At 37.1% G+C, this 20,738-nt stretch overlaps 2 protein-coding genes across 2 annotated transcripts; one reads left to right on the forward strand and one right to left on the reverse strand.

The window, feature by feature from the left end:
* Window positions 1-4,051: 4,051 nt before the first annotated feature.
* LOC116253335 (methyl jasmonate esterase 1-like) lies at window positions 4,052-7,380 on the reverse strand. Its single transcript, XM_031628112.2, has 3 exons — window positions 6,824-7,380; window positions 6,529-6,675; window positions 4,052-4,489 (listed from the first exon to the last, which is right to left on the reverse strand). The coding sequence occupies exons 1-3, from the start codon at window positions 7,190-7,192 to the stop codon at window positions 4,205-4,207; spliced, it is 801 nt and encodes a 266-aa protein (XP_031483972.1). The 5' UTR covers window positions 7,193-7,380; the 3' UTR covers window positions 4,052-4,204.
* Window positions 7,381-14,560: 7,180 nt separating this feature from the next.
* LOC116252115 (salicylic acid-binding protein 2-like) lies at window positions 14,561-17,314 on the forward strand. Its single transcript, XM_031626187.2, has 3 exons — window positions 14,561-15,405; window positions 15,520-15,666; window positions 16,836-17,314. Exons 1-3 carry the CDS (start codon window positions 15,028-15,030, stop codon window positions 17,124-17,126), a joined length of 816 nt encoding a protein of 271 aa, XP_031482047.1. The 5' UTR covers window positions 14,561-15,027; the 3' UTR covers window positions 17,127-17,314.
* The last annotated feature ends 3,424 nt before the right edge of the window (window positions 17,315-20,738 follow it).

Below are 20,738 nucleotides of genomic sequence, written 5' to 3' on the forward strand. Positions count from 1 at the left end.
GGTCACCAAGTGTCCAGGGCACATCCCTTGGCATGAACTGGCTAAGTGTCCAGCAAACCCCAACTTGAGTGTTGAAAAAATGAACACGGGCTTCCTTTCAGTAACTCAACCTAACTGAGCTCAGCCAGTTATTACCTAGAACGAAGGTCAATAACCTCTCTCTCTCTCTCTCTCCCTCTCTCTCTCATATGTCGCTTTCTTCTTCTCTAATTAGTTTCTCCAAAAAAAGATTCTTTCTGTTTCATTAAGGCGCGTTTGAATTGCACGGACGGCACTTAGCGCACAGACTGCCGTCCGCGCCATACAAATTTATGCCGCTCGCTATCACGCGGGGAGGAAACGTCCGGGGAAGAAACCAGCAAACGTTCGCTATCACGCGGGGAGGAAACGTCCGCGGAAGACACCAGCAAATCGTGGTTCCATATCCACGATTTTTCGTCCGACCTAAACAGGTCGGACATGTATCCGCAGACAGAAGATCTGCCGGTTAGTGGTTTTTTTCTGTCTGCGCGTTGTGCCATCGTCCCCACTCACATCGCTCGCCTCTCGCGGGTCGCCCTGGTCTTGCCCGCCCTTCACACCGGTCGCCTCTCGCCAGTCGCCGTGGTCTTCACCGCCCTTCACACTGGTCTCCTCTAACCGCCGTCGTCTTATATTAGCTGGTACCAAAGGTGGTGGCCTAAAGTCGAGGCCCATAGAGGGAAAAATGATTCAAAAGTTTGGTTCAGGGTTCACACACTGACCTGTCAGAGCGACAAAAACGATTGAGAAGTTTGGGCCAAAGTTTACAAAAGAAAGATAAAAAGTAAATTAAAGTACTTTGAAGCCTACAGATTTTGGTTACTGGGCATTGTTATAAAAATTCTCATTTTTTACAGACACAACATGATAAATAAGTAAATAATTCTAAGACATCTATGTAAAAAATAAACAAAAATTTTATTGCTGCATGAACCCACGCCAACTTATATGTAGCTTTGCTACTGCTTGCCGTGTGTTGGAGGGATTTGTGTTGGAGGGATTTGAACCACTGGGGGTTGTTACAGTTTTAAATTTCTATGCATGGATGTAATATGAATGTCGTTATAATAGTGTATTTTTTGACATGGTTATGTTTGTAGTGCCATGTTGAAGTTTTTTTTTTTTTTTTTTTTTTTTGCAGTTTATAACAGGTTTTGGTTTGACATTGTTAAGTTTAGTTGTTACAAATACTTTTTAATTTGAACATTCAACGGTAACATTTTTTGTCTCTCTCAATTTTTTTGTCTTCTGTACAGTCAACACACGGTGAGCATAACCATGGACGCTTATCCATGCCAATCACACACGGTGGACAAATTTTTTGTCCAATGACAAACACCCATGGTATTTTATCGAGTGATAAACGTCCGTGGCTTGTTCATCCATGGACATTTGTTTGTGGTATTCAAACTCCCCCTTCTGAACAACTCTTATATATGAATCTAGGACCCCTCGAGAGCTAGCGGTTGGAATTGTGAAGATCTCATGATCATGTAATTGAAGGCTAAATGTAAATCCGAAAGGCAGAGTTAGCAAAATATTTTTGGCCAAACAACAACACAACTTGAAAGAATATGGAATATTTGTCTAATCAATTTGTCAACAATTTTGATCTATAATGATAATGGAAGGCCCACTGCATCTTAAATTTATAATGGAAGATAAAGTAAACAATTATTTGTTTTTGTCTACCCTATGTATTATTGCTTGAAAGAAAGGGAAAGATCAAATTTTTAGCTTGTAATTTAAGTTTGGTTTATAACAATAAGGCATAAGTCAAGTGCTTTCACCAAATTTGTAATTGCACATCAGCTTTCCATTATTATTATAATAAAAAACTCAAGTGACAAATTAAACAAATCTTTTCCCTTCTTTCAAGCTTGTAGGTAGACAAAAATAATAATGTTTGTTTCTCTTTAGTACTGGTCGTACATCTACGATCCTGGTTTTAGCAATTTATACTTCCTCAAAACCAAACGAGGTGAAAAAAAAAAACCTTGTGTCTATTGGTAGGGCCAGCAGGTTTTTTAGGAACTCATCATATATAATCAACAGATCGATGTTCTCCACCAATGTTCCTATGTGTGTGTGTGTATGTGTGTGTGCATGAGAGAGAGAGAGAGAGAGAGAGAGAGAGAGAAAGAGTGTTTGTGTGTGTGCAGGCATGTTGATTAATTAATTAAGTTATATGTTTACAAAAGGTTTAAATTGTGTCCGTACAATATTAAGATTATTTGAGGCTAAAGAACTATGAAGATCATGTGACTTGAATTGTTCAATCAACTTGATTGGTTAAAATTGATTGATTATTTTTAATGTGCCATATATAATTTCTTTTAAAAATGAATGACAATTAATACGCTAACTTTGAAAAATAATTTTACAAGTGATACTTTATTAAGCATGAATATTTATGTGACACAGGTACGTGGGATGGACCTACATACCCACTCTGATACGCTGGTACGTTCCGTTGGGTATGGGTTGGATCGGGTATGAGTCAGACCCGATCCAAACAATAAAAAACATTATTTTTATGTTACGAAAGGTCGAGCTCTTCAGCTTGAAGCTGACCAGTGTGGAACAGTGTTGTTCCACAGTAGAGCAGTAGAGCCATGATTGGTGGTGGCAATGACGTCCGACAACCGGCGGCCATGTCTGGCGGTACACGGCGGCAATTGGCGGCAGCCAGGTGAGTATTCTTTTTATTCGTTTCACTATTACAACTTAGGGTTCCATTTTTCTATTTAGGGGTTTTTCTTTTTTTTTTTTATTCGGATGTTTTTGTTTGAAGATTGAACTGTAAATCTACGGATTTGTATACGTTTTCATGTTTTGTTTGATTTTATGTGTTTATATGTTGCTGCCACTTTTGTTTTGGTTGCATTTTATTTCTGTCGGCTATTTTGGTTGCAGTTTTGTTTTGTTGTTGCTACTTTTGATTAAAAATTAAATGAATCTATCAGCTATTTCATTCAATTCTCTTCATCAACCAAAAAAAGTGATGGTGCCAATCAGCCAAGCTTATGCACAAGCTTAAATGAAGAATGATAGCCTGATCATGATCGGTTTCTCACTTTTCTGTAACAGTTGATTGCTTATTGTCTTATTCTTTAAATTTTTTTATCATTATATATTTTTTGTTTTGCATCTGTTTATTATTTTGTTTGTAGATTTTTTTATGGGATTACACTTATGAACTATTAATGTTTTTTTTTCATTTTTTCATTTTTGAGAATTTAAAAATTTGTTATATCCGTTTACCCATAATTTTCAAATTCGCCGTACCCGAACTCATGTGACATAGATGAATATGGATTGGCTGCGGCCTATTCTTTTAAGTATCATACTAAAACAAGGTGAGGACTGCCATCTTTGGAAGGATATGCGGTAATTAATATTCTCTAGAAATAGCATTTGTGCGTGCACTCTGGCTAGAGGTGGGGATCAGATCGATCCTTGGCCCCCTTTCACTTTTCTGAATGCAATAATCAACTCTTTCCTATATCTGGGGACAGAAGATCAGTTACAGGCTGTGCATGCATGGAAAAAAACATTAAGTTTGCTGATGTTAGTCTGTATCATGGATATTGTTGTGAATATGCATTATGAATGGGTAATTTTGGGCATCAACTCTCTGTGCAGCAAAATTGTCTGTCACTGACATGTAAGTTGAAGTGCGCAATGGTCACACTAAAAGGCACTAAAAGCAGGTCTTGTATTCTAAAAAACCGATCAGTTAAGTGGAGGCTTCGGCCTTCCGCAGGACAATGGGTCTCCCCTGCTCACTCGGAATGGGCACTCTTGTAATGTTGTAGGGTTGTCTCCTTTCCTGTATGTTCTTTGTTTTTTATAAAATGTCTGTTGTTTCTGTAATTCTTTGATTCTTTTCTAAGAAAGGAGACAGAGTGATGGAGCAACTTAACACTACTCCTTAGTTCTTGCCATTTGGTCTCCGCTTCTGAGGGTAAGAAGCTGAAAAGAAGCAAAAAATCAGTGCAGCAGAACAAAGCAATAAGGCAATTTCCGTGTTTCCAAATACATTATACATGATTTGGGATCCATATTCTCATTTTTGTGGTTAACATCCAAACTCAGGAAAGTATAACACTGCATGATGCAGATTATAGCTTACAAACTAGACAGCTAATTAACCAAAGGGCAATTCATACATAAAGTTGAATCAGGAAGAGTGGGTATCAGCAATCTGAAGGAGGAGATTGCAGAGGTCATGGGGTTTTGAGAACATGGGCATGTGATCAGCACCCTTAATCTCCATCACGTCATCCACTTGACCCACTTCTATCATCCACCGTTGGAAACTCTCCTTTATTACTTGGTCATCTTTGCACACCACATAAACTCGTTTAGTTCTACCATAATTTATCTCGGAAACAAAATCATGGCAGGACAAGTCGTCTCGATCAAACGGTGCGGCTCTCTTTAGCATCGTTGCCAAAGTGTAGTCCTGCAAACATTCAAGAAATTGAGATCATCAATTAACAAATTTACTAAATTTTTTCCTTTCCTTTTTAAAAATATATAAATTTGATCTATAAGCAACTTGGTGTTAAGCAAACATTCTCGACCATAAAGCAGAAGTAAAAGTAAGGTAAATTTATAGAAGACTTTAAAGTGTTCAATAAATCTTACCAATTTTTGAGACAGATGCATGAGACGGCTATTACTAAAGGGCCCTTTGGTGTCTTACATGGGGAATGTAGAATAGAATAGATGAAATGCACTTCCGAGGTTGGTAGGTTTGGCACCTTTCGAACCTATTATATTAGGACTTTAGGTTACCATTTTGAAAGTTTATATTAAAAATAATTAAAAAATGAAACGTATCATTCTCAAATCCACTAAAATATCAAATTGGTGTGCTCATGATCTAATGTCGCTTTCGAATCACTCGTATAACAACGTCAGGACATATACAAGTACCATTTAGGTCGTCGATTCCAAAGAAATCAAATGAGGACATAAGTTGCAAACATAGAAGCTAAGTTGTTTTTTCATTAGTTCAAAATACCCCTCAAAGGTGGGCCAGGATTTGATAACAGATTTATTTACCTTTTTTCCCTTCATCTCTTCATTTGAAGGGTATTGAGACTTTTGAAAGAATAGTTTGATCTCTACATTTACAACTTAATCACCATTGTTCGATTTTTTTTAAATCTACAGCCTAAATTATTTTCATCAAAGTATGGTATATAAGGGTCCGATATACCTGTAGATTTTCACAACCTGTTGTTGAGTACATCGTTATGTTCAATGCTCAACAATAGTCTCAGTCATGCTATGATGCTGCTGGAATACAGCTATACTCAATTATAGAAATCATGGTTAGAGATTGTATTATTGCAATCAATGTCCCATGTGATTTGCTTGACAATAATGAAATCCTACGTCATTTTGTTTGGACATAAAAATTATTGGTTTCGTCCCCCGGTCCCCAAACGTTTAGGGTTCAAGGGCTGGTATGTGAAGAGGGGAAGTCTCAAGATATATGTAGTTCATTGGTAATATAGTTTCTATTGGTGAGATTAAATGAGACACACTGGGGTTGTTTGTAAGCCTGGGCACTAGCTCCACCGCCTGAACTTGATACCCGGTTCGACTTAGGCTTGGAAAAATGTGACCCGAGCTGGCGGGGCTTGTTATCAGGCCAGCCCGGGTGGGCTTGATAAGCTCGGCTTGGGCCCAATAACCTTTTTTAAAAATTTTATTAATATATATATATATAATATTTTATTACCATTCATTATTTTTATGTATTATTTTATATTAAAATATTTTTTTAATGTAATCGGCTCAGGGCTGGTCTCGGGCTCGGGTTTTTTGAGTCAAGCCGAGCCCGAGCTCAAGTTTTAAATGTCGGGCTGAGCCCAGACCCAAGTTTTAAATGTTGGGCTAGGCTGGCCCAATGCCCAAGCTTAGTTGTTTGGTAGTAAAGACACTTTGCAAGTGTTTCTTGAATCGGAACTAAAGATTGTAGTAAGTTCATGAAACAATAGTTCTATTGTGTCATAAAACTGCCTCGATTTTTAAATCAGATTCATGAAACACCAACAAATTGTCCCTAATTTAAATTTTTTCAATTGATGGCTCAGTTGAATAGTTAAAACTCTGGCCCTAGTCATAATGATTTTCCCGTTTAAGCATCCAATGACAGTCGAAAATTTTTAGTTGGGAGGCATTAAATATCAGTGTCCGGTTAGGGCATTGTAAGGGAGGAGGGCATTTAAAATCAATAGGCAAGTTTCCAAGGCACCTCACATATCTTGATCCAATTCACTAATGAAAACGGGGTCAGGCCGGGCCGGTCTGTAGGGGCAACTGCCCACACAAGCTTGCAGAGCCCACTTGAGAAGAGCTTCCACACAACTAGTACTAAGAAGGAGAGTTGCATTGGCATGATTGTGCAGTAACATGTCCATTTCTGCAGAGTGCTTATACTAGAAAACGAAGTCGCTAAGCATGAGTTCAAAGTCATGAGGATGTTACCTCGACGGAGCAGTTGTTGTACAGGCGAGAACGCATGAATTGCGTCCCAAACTCAATCGTGGCCGGCAGAAGTCTTGATGTATCCGTGTGAGCCACCAAACTTGAGTCTTCCCATGACTCAATCCGCTCCTTCTGGACAAAGAAATACTGACAATATGCCATGCCGCATAAGAAGCAAAGAGATGAAGGGAATGAGAAAATACGAATGCATCAAAAGGCCTGTTGGGCATCTAAAGTGAAGGAAAACCATTAAGGAGCACAAGCATGAAGAAGCCGAAGGAGAGAGGGGGCTGACATTGTGTAGGAGCATGGAAGGTGGCAGCTTGGGGTTGGGCATGGCCGCAGTGACGAAGACAGCGACGGCGACCTTGGTTGGGAACCTCTCTGCGGCGGAGGCGATGCTGAGACCGCCGAAGCTATGACCGACCAGCACAACTCCTTCATGGGCCGGCAAGGACTCGAGCAGGTCCACCAGCGGCTGGTTGTAGTCGGCAAAGCTCGAGACCTGATCGGGTGTGGCCGCATCGATGCCGGATGCTCGTAAGTCCAGCGGCCTCACCTCATGGCCGGCGCCCCTCAACAAGGAGGCCACCTTGTACCAACTCCACCCTCCATGGCAGCAGCCGTGGACCAAGACGAAGTGGTGCCTCTTCTTCTCCACCATTATCTCCTTCCTCTTCCTCTCTCTTGTACAGATCTGATCGTCTTAGAAGACCGAAAGAGAACCCCTGTATATGGAAGAAAACGATGGACCATCGGACCCTTCTGTGTCTAACATCTCAAATAGTCAAATCCCCGATTTGGTGAAGAACATGAAAGACGCATGGCCTTTGGCTAACATAGATTGAGAGGAGGGAGGGAGAAGGGCTAGAAAGAAAACGAGTGATGTTATTAAATTTACTGATGATAAAAACGCTGTCGACTAATAAAAAAAATTGAAAAAAAAAGTTAAAAGACTAAACAAACATTTCTTTTCAAATAATTTTCAAATTAAATATCCCAACTCGTACCTCGACGCACACCACTCGTCCTCGCAATAAGGAAAACGTTTGCGTCCCTTATAATTTTTATACAGTGTAATGACCAAAGTACCCTTTACTAAAAAAAAAAGGGAAATCGTTTTATAAAAATAAAAAATATATGAAAAAGCTAAAATTTTGAAAATTATATTCTTCATAAAAAATTTTAAAGTATCCCAACTTCCTTTTTTTTATGAGTCCCTTTGCTGTGGGCAAAACGTCTCCCACATGGTTATGTTAAGGTTGTGAAAAACGTTGACAATGAGACACTGACTTGAGTTTATTTTATATAATTGGATTCAGATCCATCTAAGTTCAACCACTAATCTAAGTTTTTAGAAAATAGGTTTTGTGGGACATTAGCTCCGCCAAACCCCTCTTTATTTATATGAAAATAAAAATTTGATAACTAAAACCTAAAAAAATGACAGGAAAACCATGAAAAAATGAAAAGATTAAAAAAATATGAAAAAGGAAAGATTCCATGTTATTTTCTTTGTTGAAGTTTTTTATTTCGGAACGACACATATATTAAGGTTTTAAACATTCTCACTCTACTTTGTTTGGCTGCACAAATATGCACATTTAATTAGTATTATTATAATGTTGGACTCCCGAACACACCAAGAATGATATCAATAAATGTTTGAGTAAATAAATTCTTTTACAAGTAAAGATGTCAATATAACTGATTTGAATTGGATATATGGAAAAATCGAATACGAAAACAAATTAATATCGGATTAAGATTTGGATATACATTAATCGAATTCTAATATGGATTTGAATCGGATTTATTTTTTAACAAATATCCTGTATCTAGTGCTTGTACATTTTGAAATTTGACAAAATTTGGTTGAAAAATTCAGATTGGAAGAAGATATGAATACAAAAATCAGATTTAAATGAGATTTGAATTGTAAAATTGGATTTCGGATTCAAACTTGAGTACAACTTTTCTTTGTTCTTATTCAAATCCAAATATATAAACATCTGAAAAAACCGATATGATCAAGAGTGTACCCAATTCAAATCTGATCCATTGACATTCCTATCACCTCACATTCAATTTGAAACCCTAATAATCTATTTCTCCACTCTATCCTTTGGCACGATTACATATATGGAACGTCAAAAGGAAATTTAATACTACAAAACCTATGAAATTCTATACGTTGTGAGATATTATCTACACGTCACAACATTTTCATCGATGAATACACAAAAAAAAAAAATCAGATATTTCAAACGCAAAACATGCAACATGTAGTATGGTTGGACTTTTAAAATACAACTTACATATAAAGAAAACTTGTAGTTGTAGAAACGGCTTCCTGTCAAAGACTGATGTGTGATTTGCATCACATAAAGGTATATTTAGCATATTTTTCCAATTTTAAGTGGTCAAACGTGTTTGCATACTGTCCATAATTTTTCTTAATTTTCACGGACTTTGGTCTAATCAGATTTTTTCTACTTGATCGAATTGATTATGATGTTGGGGAAGAGACTTCATTTGGAGTATTAATTATGATGGTTGGATAAGGGCGAGAAAGATCGCCGGTTCTGTAGGGTGATGTGAAAGGTGACGTAAATAAATAAACTAATAATATGTTCGTTGTATAGAAATAAACTTTATATTAGACCAATGAGGACTTATATGCATTTTTAAATAAATAAACTAATAATATGTTCGTACTTTTGATTTACAGAAATAAACTTTATATTAGACCAATGAGGACTTGTATGCATTTAAATAAGGTTCCAACCTTGTGTCATAGTCTTATGTCAATATTTCCCCTCATAAATTTCACGGAGAATTTATCACCTTGAGGTTGGACTTGCTTATACTAGTGGGGGAGCCACGTGGTGGCTGGTGTGGGCAGTCTGCCCACACCAATCTTACAATGTTTATTTATTTTTACATTAATAATTTGATACATTTGATTGTTTATATATATATGTGCTCTTAAAAGCATTAAGGTTATTAAATTAATAACCCCCAGCAGCCAAATCTCTAGCTCTGCTAGCGGCTGATACGCCATTAATTTGAAATGTAATTTGATCTAACACAATTAAGCATTTCTCCTTAAGAAAGTAAAAAACTTGAAGTTCTTTTTGAAACACAATTAAGCATTTCTCCTTAAGAAAGTAAAAAACTTGAAGTTCTTTTTGAAACTGGAATTAATTTGAACGTAGAAATGTTTAATGAGGCTCGAAATCGCTAGATTAAGCTCGAATGGAACTTGATTTGTAAGTTAAACGAGTTGAGTTTGAATTTAACTAATAACTCGAGTTCGAGTTGGATGAACTCGACTCTATTAGACTTGTGTAACACTAATATTAGATGTCATTTTCAAGTCCAAAACTGATATGATTGCTTAATGGTTTGGTAAATTTTGTCATATCCATTTTTCTAAAATAGTTTGATCATATACCCAATCTGAATTCGCTCCATTGACATCTTTAGACCAATTAAATGTGTTATAAAGTATTTTAATCAAAATATGAACCTCTTAATACGTTTATAAACACTAATTTACTATAAATCATGTTTAATTCAATTTATTTTTGTAAAATAAAGGAAAGTTATTGCTTCTGTAAAAAAATTGATGTTATAAGTCTTTTTTTTCCTTAAAATAAAGCATCAAGTTATAGAGTATCGAATCCTCAACGCGCAAAAAAAAAAGTGTTTGATTACCTGAAATCTTAGATCCAAGGTGTGATTCGAAGATTTTAGATCGTTGAATTTTATCACTTATATAAATTCTACGTTTGAAAGATGCAAGGATTAATTAACAAATCCAATGATGAATTTATGGGCTCCCCTCATCAGATTCTAGGATCAATTAAGTTCATGGGATAATGAAACGTCCCTTTACTACTTAGGAAGATCGCACCTAGATTCTTAGGAATGTCAATGGGTTGGCATTCTTGGATTTAACTCGGGCCCGGGCTAGGAAAAAAGGGCATCGGGCTGGCCCAGTTGAACCCGATAAGCCTAGGTAGGTTTGATATTTTTTCTATATTTATTTTATTAATATATATATATATAATGATTAATTAAATTTATATATTATTTTATATTAAATATATATTTTTTAATTTAATTGGCCCGGGCTTAGGCTCAGGTTTGAATGGTTGGGTCGGGCCCGGGCATGGGTTTTAGGTGGCAGGCCGGCCCGAGCCCAACTCCTTATCATCCCGGGTTGACCTAATGCCCAGGCTTACTCGCTGGGTTTCGATAAGAGTATGGGCCAGCGTTCTTGATAATGTTATATTTTTTTCAATTTATGACTATTTGATCTTCTTGCACTTGAGCTTTTACAAGATCTAAAAGCAAACCTACCAAGTTACATATAAATGTCAAACCTTATATCTATCAATCCATATTTATTTTTGGAAATTTTAGTCCAAGTCTAAATCCAGTACACTAGAAGTTTTAATTGGGTCCAAACTGTTCAGATTCTTGGAAATACGCAGCCTTTTGACAGCCGACAAATATTTAGATATCACCGACTGGTGGAACAATGTAAGGGTAGTCGCCAGTTTGATTCCTATGAGCTCTATTCCTATAAACTGCAAACGGTAAATGTATGACACCTACATTAAATATTACATATGTGGGCCACATACCATGAGATGGGCTGATTGTATGAAAGTCAAATCTGGGTGAGCACGGACCGCCATTTATTAATACAATTTATTATAGAGACCTTTTATATGGTGAGCTGTCCAAATGTTTTTGGTGTTATCTTCAAGATTCCTATGATATGATAAGATCTACAGATCCCACTTTCGATCTGTTTATTTATGTTTCCTCTCTATTGTTCAAAATTTAGAAACATAATTTGGATATCGGACATCTAATTCATATAGGGATCATTTAGCAGGAATATATGAGAAGATCCAAACACCAATGGTAATTTAACTGGAATTCCCTACATATAGGGTTTCCTCTTACCCATTTCAGAGTTGTTTGAACTGAAGAGCACACAAATTAGAGAAGAATTGGGGTTTTGTGATTGTATAGAGATTTTATGAAATTAATATATCAAATAGAGTGTACTAAACTCAACAAACATTTTTATAAAGTTTCACTGTTAAATACTATCGAAAAATAGTGATATATACCTTAGTTATAACCTAAAATCATTCACAGTGAGTAGATTGAGGACAATTTTATCGTTTAGTCATTCAAAAATGATGAAGAACACTTGCACTTACCCCAAAAAAAAGTAACCACCGGTGGGAAGAAAAGTAAAGAGAAAAGAAAAAAATGGAATTGAAGCAGAGTCAATAATTGGAGAAGTCTTTACTGTTGCATGGACAATGTCGGCAATTTGTGCGGCAACTTTTACCCATGCCCAATGTGTGTCGGTGAAAGTGACATTAGCGATGTCCAAACGAAACACATTATACACTTGCACTTACCCCAAAAAAAATTGTCTAATATTCGTTTCGTGAATCTGTTCCAACCTTAGGAATGAATTCATTTTATACCAACACAATTCTAATATTATCAATCATCCACTTGTTATTATGTATCACACGCAATTGAGTTTCTCTAACATGTTTATGGTGCTGTCACATATAACCCGAGATGGCATCGTTCTGTTCGGCATATATTTAGATAAAAACAAAATTGATGTGCACCTTCTCACTTGAAAATGCACTTGATATGAACTCTATATGTTTGTAGCTTTCAATATTCCAAATCAAAGCAAATGTAGGAAATAGTAGACATAGTTTGATTTCTTATTAGCATCATTTTATTTGATGGCAAGTCATACTTGTCTCTCTGAGGGGGTTGATTGAAACGTTGGGTTGACAGTTGGTAGATAATTAGTTTTTGTTTTGACTCTCGATGACATCTTTTTTTGCTTTTCACTTTCATGATTTGGTTGATTGTATGAAAAATGTATGCATTTAATTTACCCATTCATGAAGAGCCAGATTTTGCAGCCATATTAACCTATGCCTGAATTGGACTCCAGAAATAAATATTCTTTGCATGAATTTGAACTAGTAATCGATTCCAGCGAAAAAAACAAAGTAGATATGTAGAAATGCATCCTCACGGCATATGTCAATCACTTTCAACACTGATCACGTGGTGAGCAGGAAAAGTATTTCATTCTATTACTTAAAAAAGAGTCGAAGCTTCTACCCAACTGCTTGTACTCTTAAGATACAGTAATTACTTTTAGTGCTTTTAGATACCATGTTTACTGTTGTTTCAACTTATGCGTCAATGACTTTCAATTTATAGCACAAAAAAGTTGATGTCCTCAAGAATCAAAACAAAAACTAATTACCTACCAACTGTGATTACATAGTCACAAATAACGTCTTGGAGTTTTAAACGGCAAGGTATTTTTCGAGTATAATACAACGAGCTTAAAAAAAAGAAAAAATACAGTAAATTTTAAAAAAAAATAAAAAACTAAAAGTGGAGGGAAAATAAAATAAGTGAGAAACTAATAAACACAAACACGAAAAGATAAGTAGGATTTGCAACAAATAAAAAATAAAAAAAAAACTATTTGGCATTAAAAAACTGAAAAAATGAAAAAAACACGTTAAAAACAAGCTTTTTCGTTTTTAACGTTTTTTTAAGTTTTAAACTGCTATTTAATTTATTGTGTTTTTCGTGTCCTTTTTTTTCAAAAAAACCTGTTTTCTGTGAATATGAATAATACATTCAACTACATTCAGCATGGGATGGTGAACACGATCTATATCCACGAGTGCAAGAGAGATGTTAGTGATAAGTTTCATGGCAATTTGTGTACTGACGTTCATAGGAAACATCAGTAAAAGCTTTACCAACGTTTAGACCACCGTTACCGATGTTCTCTGCCCGTCGATAATATATGCTTATTTTTTTTGTAGTGTTCTCGCAGCGTGCCGTCGATACTATATGCTTATTTTTTTGTAGTGTTCTCGCAGCGTACCTTCAAGAATTTGAAAATCTTGACTTATATAATTAAGTTTTTTGAGAAAGTAAAGTTGTTTGGGAGAGATCAATTTTTAAACACCACTTCTTTTTGGCATTCAGATTCTGCTTGCAGTCACTTTCGCAGGCAGGCATTGAGTTGTCCGGGACGCAAGAAATAGCTAGTCTCTTATTTATCTCAATTTTGCAAAATCTGGTTGCATGAAAACAAAGTTTTTAAAAAATGATTTATTTGTTTAGGTGGCACATCCAAAACCTAATTTTCCATTTTTGAAGAGGCCAAGTTTTTCGGACCTTTCCACAACGTCAAATTGGTGTTCCTTGAGCATTGCTTCCACTTCTAGAGAGAGAGACTCCTTCAACTTGAACGCTCCGCCATTTCATTGATATTTGACACATGCAATAAGGTTTCATTATATTTATATGTGGACAAAATAATTTGCATGTCTCGACAGCTGCAGTGTTGCGCAGAGGCACATGACATTGTACAATACACAGCTCACAGTAACCTTTGTCAGAAAATTGGATGCTTCAAATGAAAAAGTATAAATATCACTCAAAATACAAATGAAAAAGTATAAACCACTCAAAATATCATCGAAGGCTACAAGAAAGAGAAGACCCAAGTAAAAGATGCCTAGCATGGAGGAGCCATGGCCAGTGCCGGCCATGGAGAGAGGGAGAGAGAGAGACCGGCGGTAGAAGATTCCGGCGACAGGGAGACGGAGGAAAATTGGTTTTGCTGTCTCATAGAAATGAAAATTTGGGCATGCATTGAGACCCACTCCTTGTATAAAATAAAAGGACTGAAATCCTCTTTCCTTCCCCTTTCTCCTACTTTCTCCCATATTCATAAAAGGTTTGGTGAAAAGACAATATATTATCTTTTTCATAGGCCATGTTTCACTCCATACCATATAAAAGAAAGAAAGCATAGCAGCCACATAAAGGCAAACGCGTCTTCCCCACGCCATCCGCCCCCATCACCTTACCAAAAAAGAAGGGTATTATTTGAATCATGAACGAAGGCCCACCAAATGGCTGACCAAGAACAGCCTTTAACCACTCGGATTCTTTCTCCGACCTTTTTCCGGCAGCCAGCCGCGTAAGGAAGTCGATCTCCATCCTGATAGGAGGCTAGGGACTTTTCCGTAAACCACTTGCGCGTTTTGTTTGTAGAGACCAGAGATGGTTCATGCCCTGTTTCTCACTTTTTTCCATCACTTTGCCTATTAGTTATTAACATAATTCATTGTTTCTCTCTTTCTTCCACGGCGTTTCCTATTAAATGTGCACATGAAATTAAAAAATGAGGCGCGCGGAAGCATCCCACTGGTTCACGCCAACGAGTTCATCTCTCTATAAAAGCGTTGCAGTTTCAGGCTTCAGGCAACTACAGGAAAGGGGGCTAACAGGCAACTACAGGAAAGGGGGCTAAGGCAAGGGAAAAGGCTTTTAGCTGAGAGCAGAGAGATCGGGCTAAGGCAGGGCCATACAAAGAGGAGTAGGCAGTTTGCAGAAATGGCGTCCATGGAGGAGAAGAAGAAGCACCACTTCGTGTTGGTCCACGGGTCCACCATGGGAGGGTGGTGCTGGTTCAAGGTGGCGTCCCTGCTGAGAGAGGATGGCCACAAGGTGAGCGCCCTGGATTTGGGAGCGTCCGGCCTCGACCCCGCCACCGCCGACCAGGTCGCCACCTTTGCCGACTACACCCACCCCCTCATACGCCTACTTCACTCCATTCCCGCCGACGAAAGGGTGGTGCTGGTCGGCCACAGCTTCGGCGGCCTCAGCATCTCCCTTGCTGCAGAGATGTTCCCGGGCAAGGTGTCCGCTGCTGTCTTCGTTGCCGCCTTCATGCCCCAGCTCTCCAAATCGCCTACGGATGTTCTATACCAAGTTCGTGGCTCTCTCGCTCTCTTTAATCTCTGATCTGTCTCTCTCACAATTTTTACGTGTCAAACATGATCTCAGAATATGTCGTTTTTGTGCCTTGATCATATGCGAAAACAGTATTTCTTTGCTCAAAAGGATCGAATTGAGTCGTGGGAGGATTCTGTTTTCACGTTCAAGGAAGATGCGTCTCAGATGTTCCCAGTAACAATTGAATTTGGCGCAAGACTGATTCTGACCATTGTCTTCAATAGGTGCTCCTATGAGGTAGTTCCCTTCTCTCTCTCTCTCTCTCTCTCTCTCTCTCTCTCTCTTTTCTTGCCGACCTATGGGAACGAGATGCTCATCTACCGCATTGATTTATTTATTTCTGCTCAAGCCCCAGCACGTTTTTCTGATAAAAAAGAATCACGCAAAGAGTTGACCGTGTGTTCTGTTCGTCATGCTGAACACATCCATGGCATTGGTTGAGACTCAAAACTTTAAAACTTGGATTACAACATCCCAACTACACAGTTCTAAGTATACAAAAATTACCAAAATAATTATGCGTAATAATTATAAGAAAATGGTTCTATATGTGATACTATATGTAAACAAGTAATTTGCATGGCTTGTGTGGGCAATTGGCCACATGTTCCTCCATTAAAGAGTTCTTCCTAGCTCCTTGTCTTAACCTATATTTTTCCTATTTCTTGCAAAGCTAGTTTGGCAAATGGAGATTATGTAGAATCACGCGGAGGCTTCATGTCCTTGATCCTTTACAAGCCATGAGGATAATTATTTTGCATGTAACCAGTCACCTGATTATGCAAACCTTATACAATTAAAAACATGATTAGAGGATCTTTTCTCTTGAAATCTGAAATTACTTCTACTAGAACATTGAGGAATGCTTAGGGAAAGATCCCATGTCAGTTATGGCTTCACATGGAATATCCATGTTGAAATAAAGAAATTAGACTTTTAAACAATAGATTTTAGTGCAATTGTGAATATATATTTTCTGGATAACATGCATATTCATGAATTCTGATTGCACATGAGTCGAAGAATACTTTTTATGTGTCATATATAGCTGACGCACGTGCACACGCGCAAAAGATGTAACTGAAGACAACACTAGGACAAAAAAAAGGGTAGAATATACTGGAAAGTTTTTTGCTTAACCTGAAACGTCCTCCATGTACATCTTATAAAATGGAAATCAGGGCAGAGACTTGCCATGAAAATATAGTTGACAGTTGACACTTCTATATACAGATGCATTTATATTTGACATATAGTACTTAAAATTTCAATAGTTAACAAAGTTTTCTTACAAGCAAGACTAAGTTATACTGACTTAATACATGCACACCTGCCCTCGTGGTTCTGCACAAGCACAAACAGCAGGTATATGAGAAGACTTAAGATAACTTGGGTTAACTTTGCAGGACTATACTTTGGCAACAATGCTGAAGAGACCAGCACCATTTTACCGAGAAGATTTATCCAGCCAGAATTTTGTTTCGGAGGAGAATTACGGACGCACAAAGAAAGCTTACATAGTGTGCAAGAATGACCAACTAATTAAGGAAAGTTTCCAACGCTGGATGATAGAGATGAGCCCAGTGGATGAGGTAGTGGAGATTGAGGATGCTGATCACATGGCCATGTTGTCAAGGCCTCTTGACCTTTGCCATCACCTCCTCCACATTGCTGAAACACATTGCTCCAGAAAATGAAACACACGATGAAAAGGAAGCTTCTGCTACTTTCAACATAGTTGCTGATCATATAAGGTCTCGTTTCGAATTTGCTTCATGTAATGACTTGTTTCTCTTTAGTTCCTTCTTGGGAGATAACATATGTATGAATAAATGGATCTTGCTTCAGAGTTTCAATAGAAATAAAATATACTTTTCCACCAAAAGATACAACAAAAACAAAGTCAAATTAAAAAAAATGGTTGTTAAAGGCATGGTTCATAAAAGTTTCTGTTAATTTAGACATTAGCATAAACTAATCTGACCATGTACGGGCAACATCTGAATAGTTAGAACTTTGCAGAACAAAAGACGCATTGATTGACTACAATTTGTAATTATACAAAAGGACTAGATAGCTATATCATGCTTGACTCCGAGCTCGATCCAAGTATACCAATCCAAGCCTTCGCTTGCTTCCTCAACTTCGAAGGTACAGTGCCACTCGGTTTCCTTTTAATCCTCTTAACGTACTCATTTCAGATTTTATTTTCAGCCATGGGAGTGCAACTCCCATTTCTTTATGCCAAACACAAACGCGAAGTCGACTTAAGTTGATGGCCAGGCTTTATTTAAATCGTTATTTGCAATTGGCATCACCACTTCATGGCCTTCATTTACAATTGAGTGTCACAACTTCCATACGTCAAACAGACGGTGTGCTCTCTCTTCTTGTCCTGGTTGCTTCCTTAGCATCTCTTCATTTCTCTTGGGAATGAGAAATATATCCAACAATAACCAACATCTTTGGCATCATCATGTGATATCAAGTAATTTAAGCCAAAGTGGTGTTAATCTGAGTACCAGATCAACGACGAGAACATTAACAATGAAACTTTAGTTTTCATAGCTTAAACATCAAAAGAAAAAAACTCAACACATTAAGGATGCAAGAAAGAACTCAAATGTCAGTTAGTCTAATATAAAAAGGCGTAAGCATAACTCATGGAGCCCCTACCACGTGCGGGACAGGTTTCATGACAATGGATAAGAGTCTTGAAATTTCAATGGCACATATTAATACTGGTGGGAATTACACCCCGTTAGCTTCCTAATTTGATTGACAGAGTAATGTGACAACCTATAGGGTTTTCTGTGTTTGTCTCGATTTTTAAGTATTTGACTGTCTTAGTGTTGAACAAGTTTTCCCTTTCTTGTGCACTAAACAACCTTAATTGTGCAAAAAAAACAAGTGCACAATATGTGTCGCAAACTGCAGAAGATGCAAAATCGCGCATACACCTTATAATGTGAAGTTAGAACAAAACATGAAAATCTTGAACGATGTGTGCAACAGCTTGTGTCATTCGTATAACAATTTGTACGATGCATGCAACTAATATGGTGCGATGCATGTAGAATTTGGCCAATGTATGCAACTCATCACTTTCGCATGCAAACCTGCCTTCCTTCACAAAGGAGATACAAGCCCAAATCAGGAAAAAAGTGACATCTACCAAATAGGCATACTAGTTAACATGGAACCCCCGCCACCCCAACCCCCCCCCCCCCCCCCCCCAAAAAAAAAGGGGGGCAAAAAACCATGTGCAATAAGGGTTCCACTTTGATGAGGTAAAACTGGTAAAGAGGATGAGTTCATCTCTCTTCCAATTTAAATCAGTACATTCAACACTATTTCAATGGGCAGGTAGATAAGTCAATAACAACAAGAAACAAATAGACCAAGAGCATATGAGAAAAATGACATCAATAGGCTTCTCCTCTTCTTCTCTCCTCTCTTCCTTACGCTTTCTTCTTCTTCCTCATGTTGCACCCACATGCATGCAAAGCTTGTTGTGTTCTTCTTCTTCTCTTCACCTTTATTGTGACCCTCCTACCACCACAATGGTAATTGCTTTTTTTTTCTTTTATCCTCCTCTTTATCTCTTTAATGGTCTCTCCTTTCTCTACACACCCACCGAGAAGGACTCTACCTTTTCTCACAAGGGAAGTCTCCACCATAAAGATGAAAGGGTTTGGTTCATGTTTTGAGGTTGGACCCAATCCAACAAACTCACCTCTAGCTTAAGGAGAAAGATCTCAACTATACTAAAGTACCATACTAGTGTCTTAAATGAAAGGCAATCATCTCTACCAAATCTTTGCATTTGTTATGCTTCTCTTGTGGTAGAGGCAAGGTTATCATATATGTAGGGTCCTTCTGTATATGATTCTTCTTCAACTATATTAGTTTCTACTCAAGCACATCTCACATCTAATAATAGCTCACATCAACATGTTTAGTCATTGAATGATAAGCTTTTTTTGCTAAGTGGATAGCACACTGCAGTACATAAGCCTTCTAACTAAGGTATACATTATGGAGAAAATTCTTTGTCCACAACATCTCATTGTAAGTTTTTGTCACTGTATTGTATCATGTTTCTCTAGTACAGATGGTCATACATTTTTGCAACCTGAACTGTCTTGCTATACCTCTCCCTACAAAAATAAATACATAACAAGAAATAAATTTTTAGAATTCAATTTATTTACCTTGTCTACATCAACAAATTTTTATATATCTCTAGGTTAGATTCACCAAAACATAAACAGTAACTGAAAGTACCATTTAGATACCTAAGGATCAATTTCACTCCTACCTAATACTTCTTGTTAAGATTTGACAAGCACCAGTTCACTGCACTAATTGCATAAGTTAAATCTAGACAACACAAACCATATCGTACATTAGGCTCCTCACTAAAGAAACATATGAAACCCTCTTTATTTTCTCCTTCTCATTTGTTGAGAATAGACATTACTTATTGTTCAATCTATTGCTAAAGGAGTACCAATTGGTTTGATATCTTTGATGTTAAACCTATCGAGTGTCATTTCAATATATTTCTCCTATGACAACCACAATTTCTTGGCACTCTTGTCATGTACATTCTCATGTCTAGCAGATGGTGGACCAGGTCATTCATATCAAAGACTAGCTCATATCTGTCTTTAGTTAGCCAATTAATTTGATATATTGTCTATTGATCAACATATCATCCATATCTAACAACAAAATAGTGAATTACATGTTGAGAACTCCTTATACACTATGATTTACAACTGATCTATAATACTTTTTGTTTCACCATGAAAACATCAAATTTCTTGCATCACTGCTTAGACATCTCTTTAACTCCATACAAGTTTTTTTTAATTTGCAAAGCATGTTCTTCTTCTTGGCATCCAAACTCTTTTAGATGTACAATGTGAATTTTTTCATCTATATCTCGATAAAGTAGTCTTCTCATCTAATTGCTCTAATTCCAAATCTAGATATGTCACCAAACCAAATATCCCTTTGATAGATGATATTTTGACATTATGAAAGAAAATTTCATCAAAGTCAATATCCTTCTCTTGCTTAGCTTTTCGCCACTAGTCTGATTGTATATCTAACATTGTTTTGGCCTTCATTCTTAAGCTTGAAAACCCACTTATGTAGTACTTTTCTACATTTTAGTTATTCATGTGTGATTATTTTGCAGGAAATTCATCACCTCTTGCATGGCTTGTATTTATTCATCTCTATGCATATCATCGAACACCTTTGCATAAATTTTTGGTTCTCCACTAACTATCAACAAC

The sequence above is a fragment of the Nymphaea colorata genome, chromosome 4 (genome assembly GCF_008831285.2).
Source record: "Nymphaea colorata isolate Beijing-Zhang1983 chromosome 4, ASM883128v2, whole genome shotgun sequence".
Classification (NCBI taxonomy): domain Eukaryota; kingdom Viridiplantae; phylum Streptophyta; class Magnoliopsida; order Nymphaeales; family Nymphaeaceae; genus Nymphaea; species Nymphaea colorata.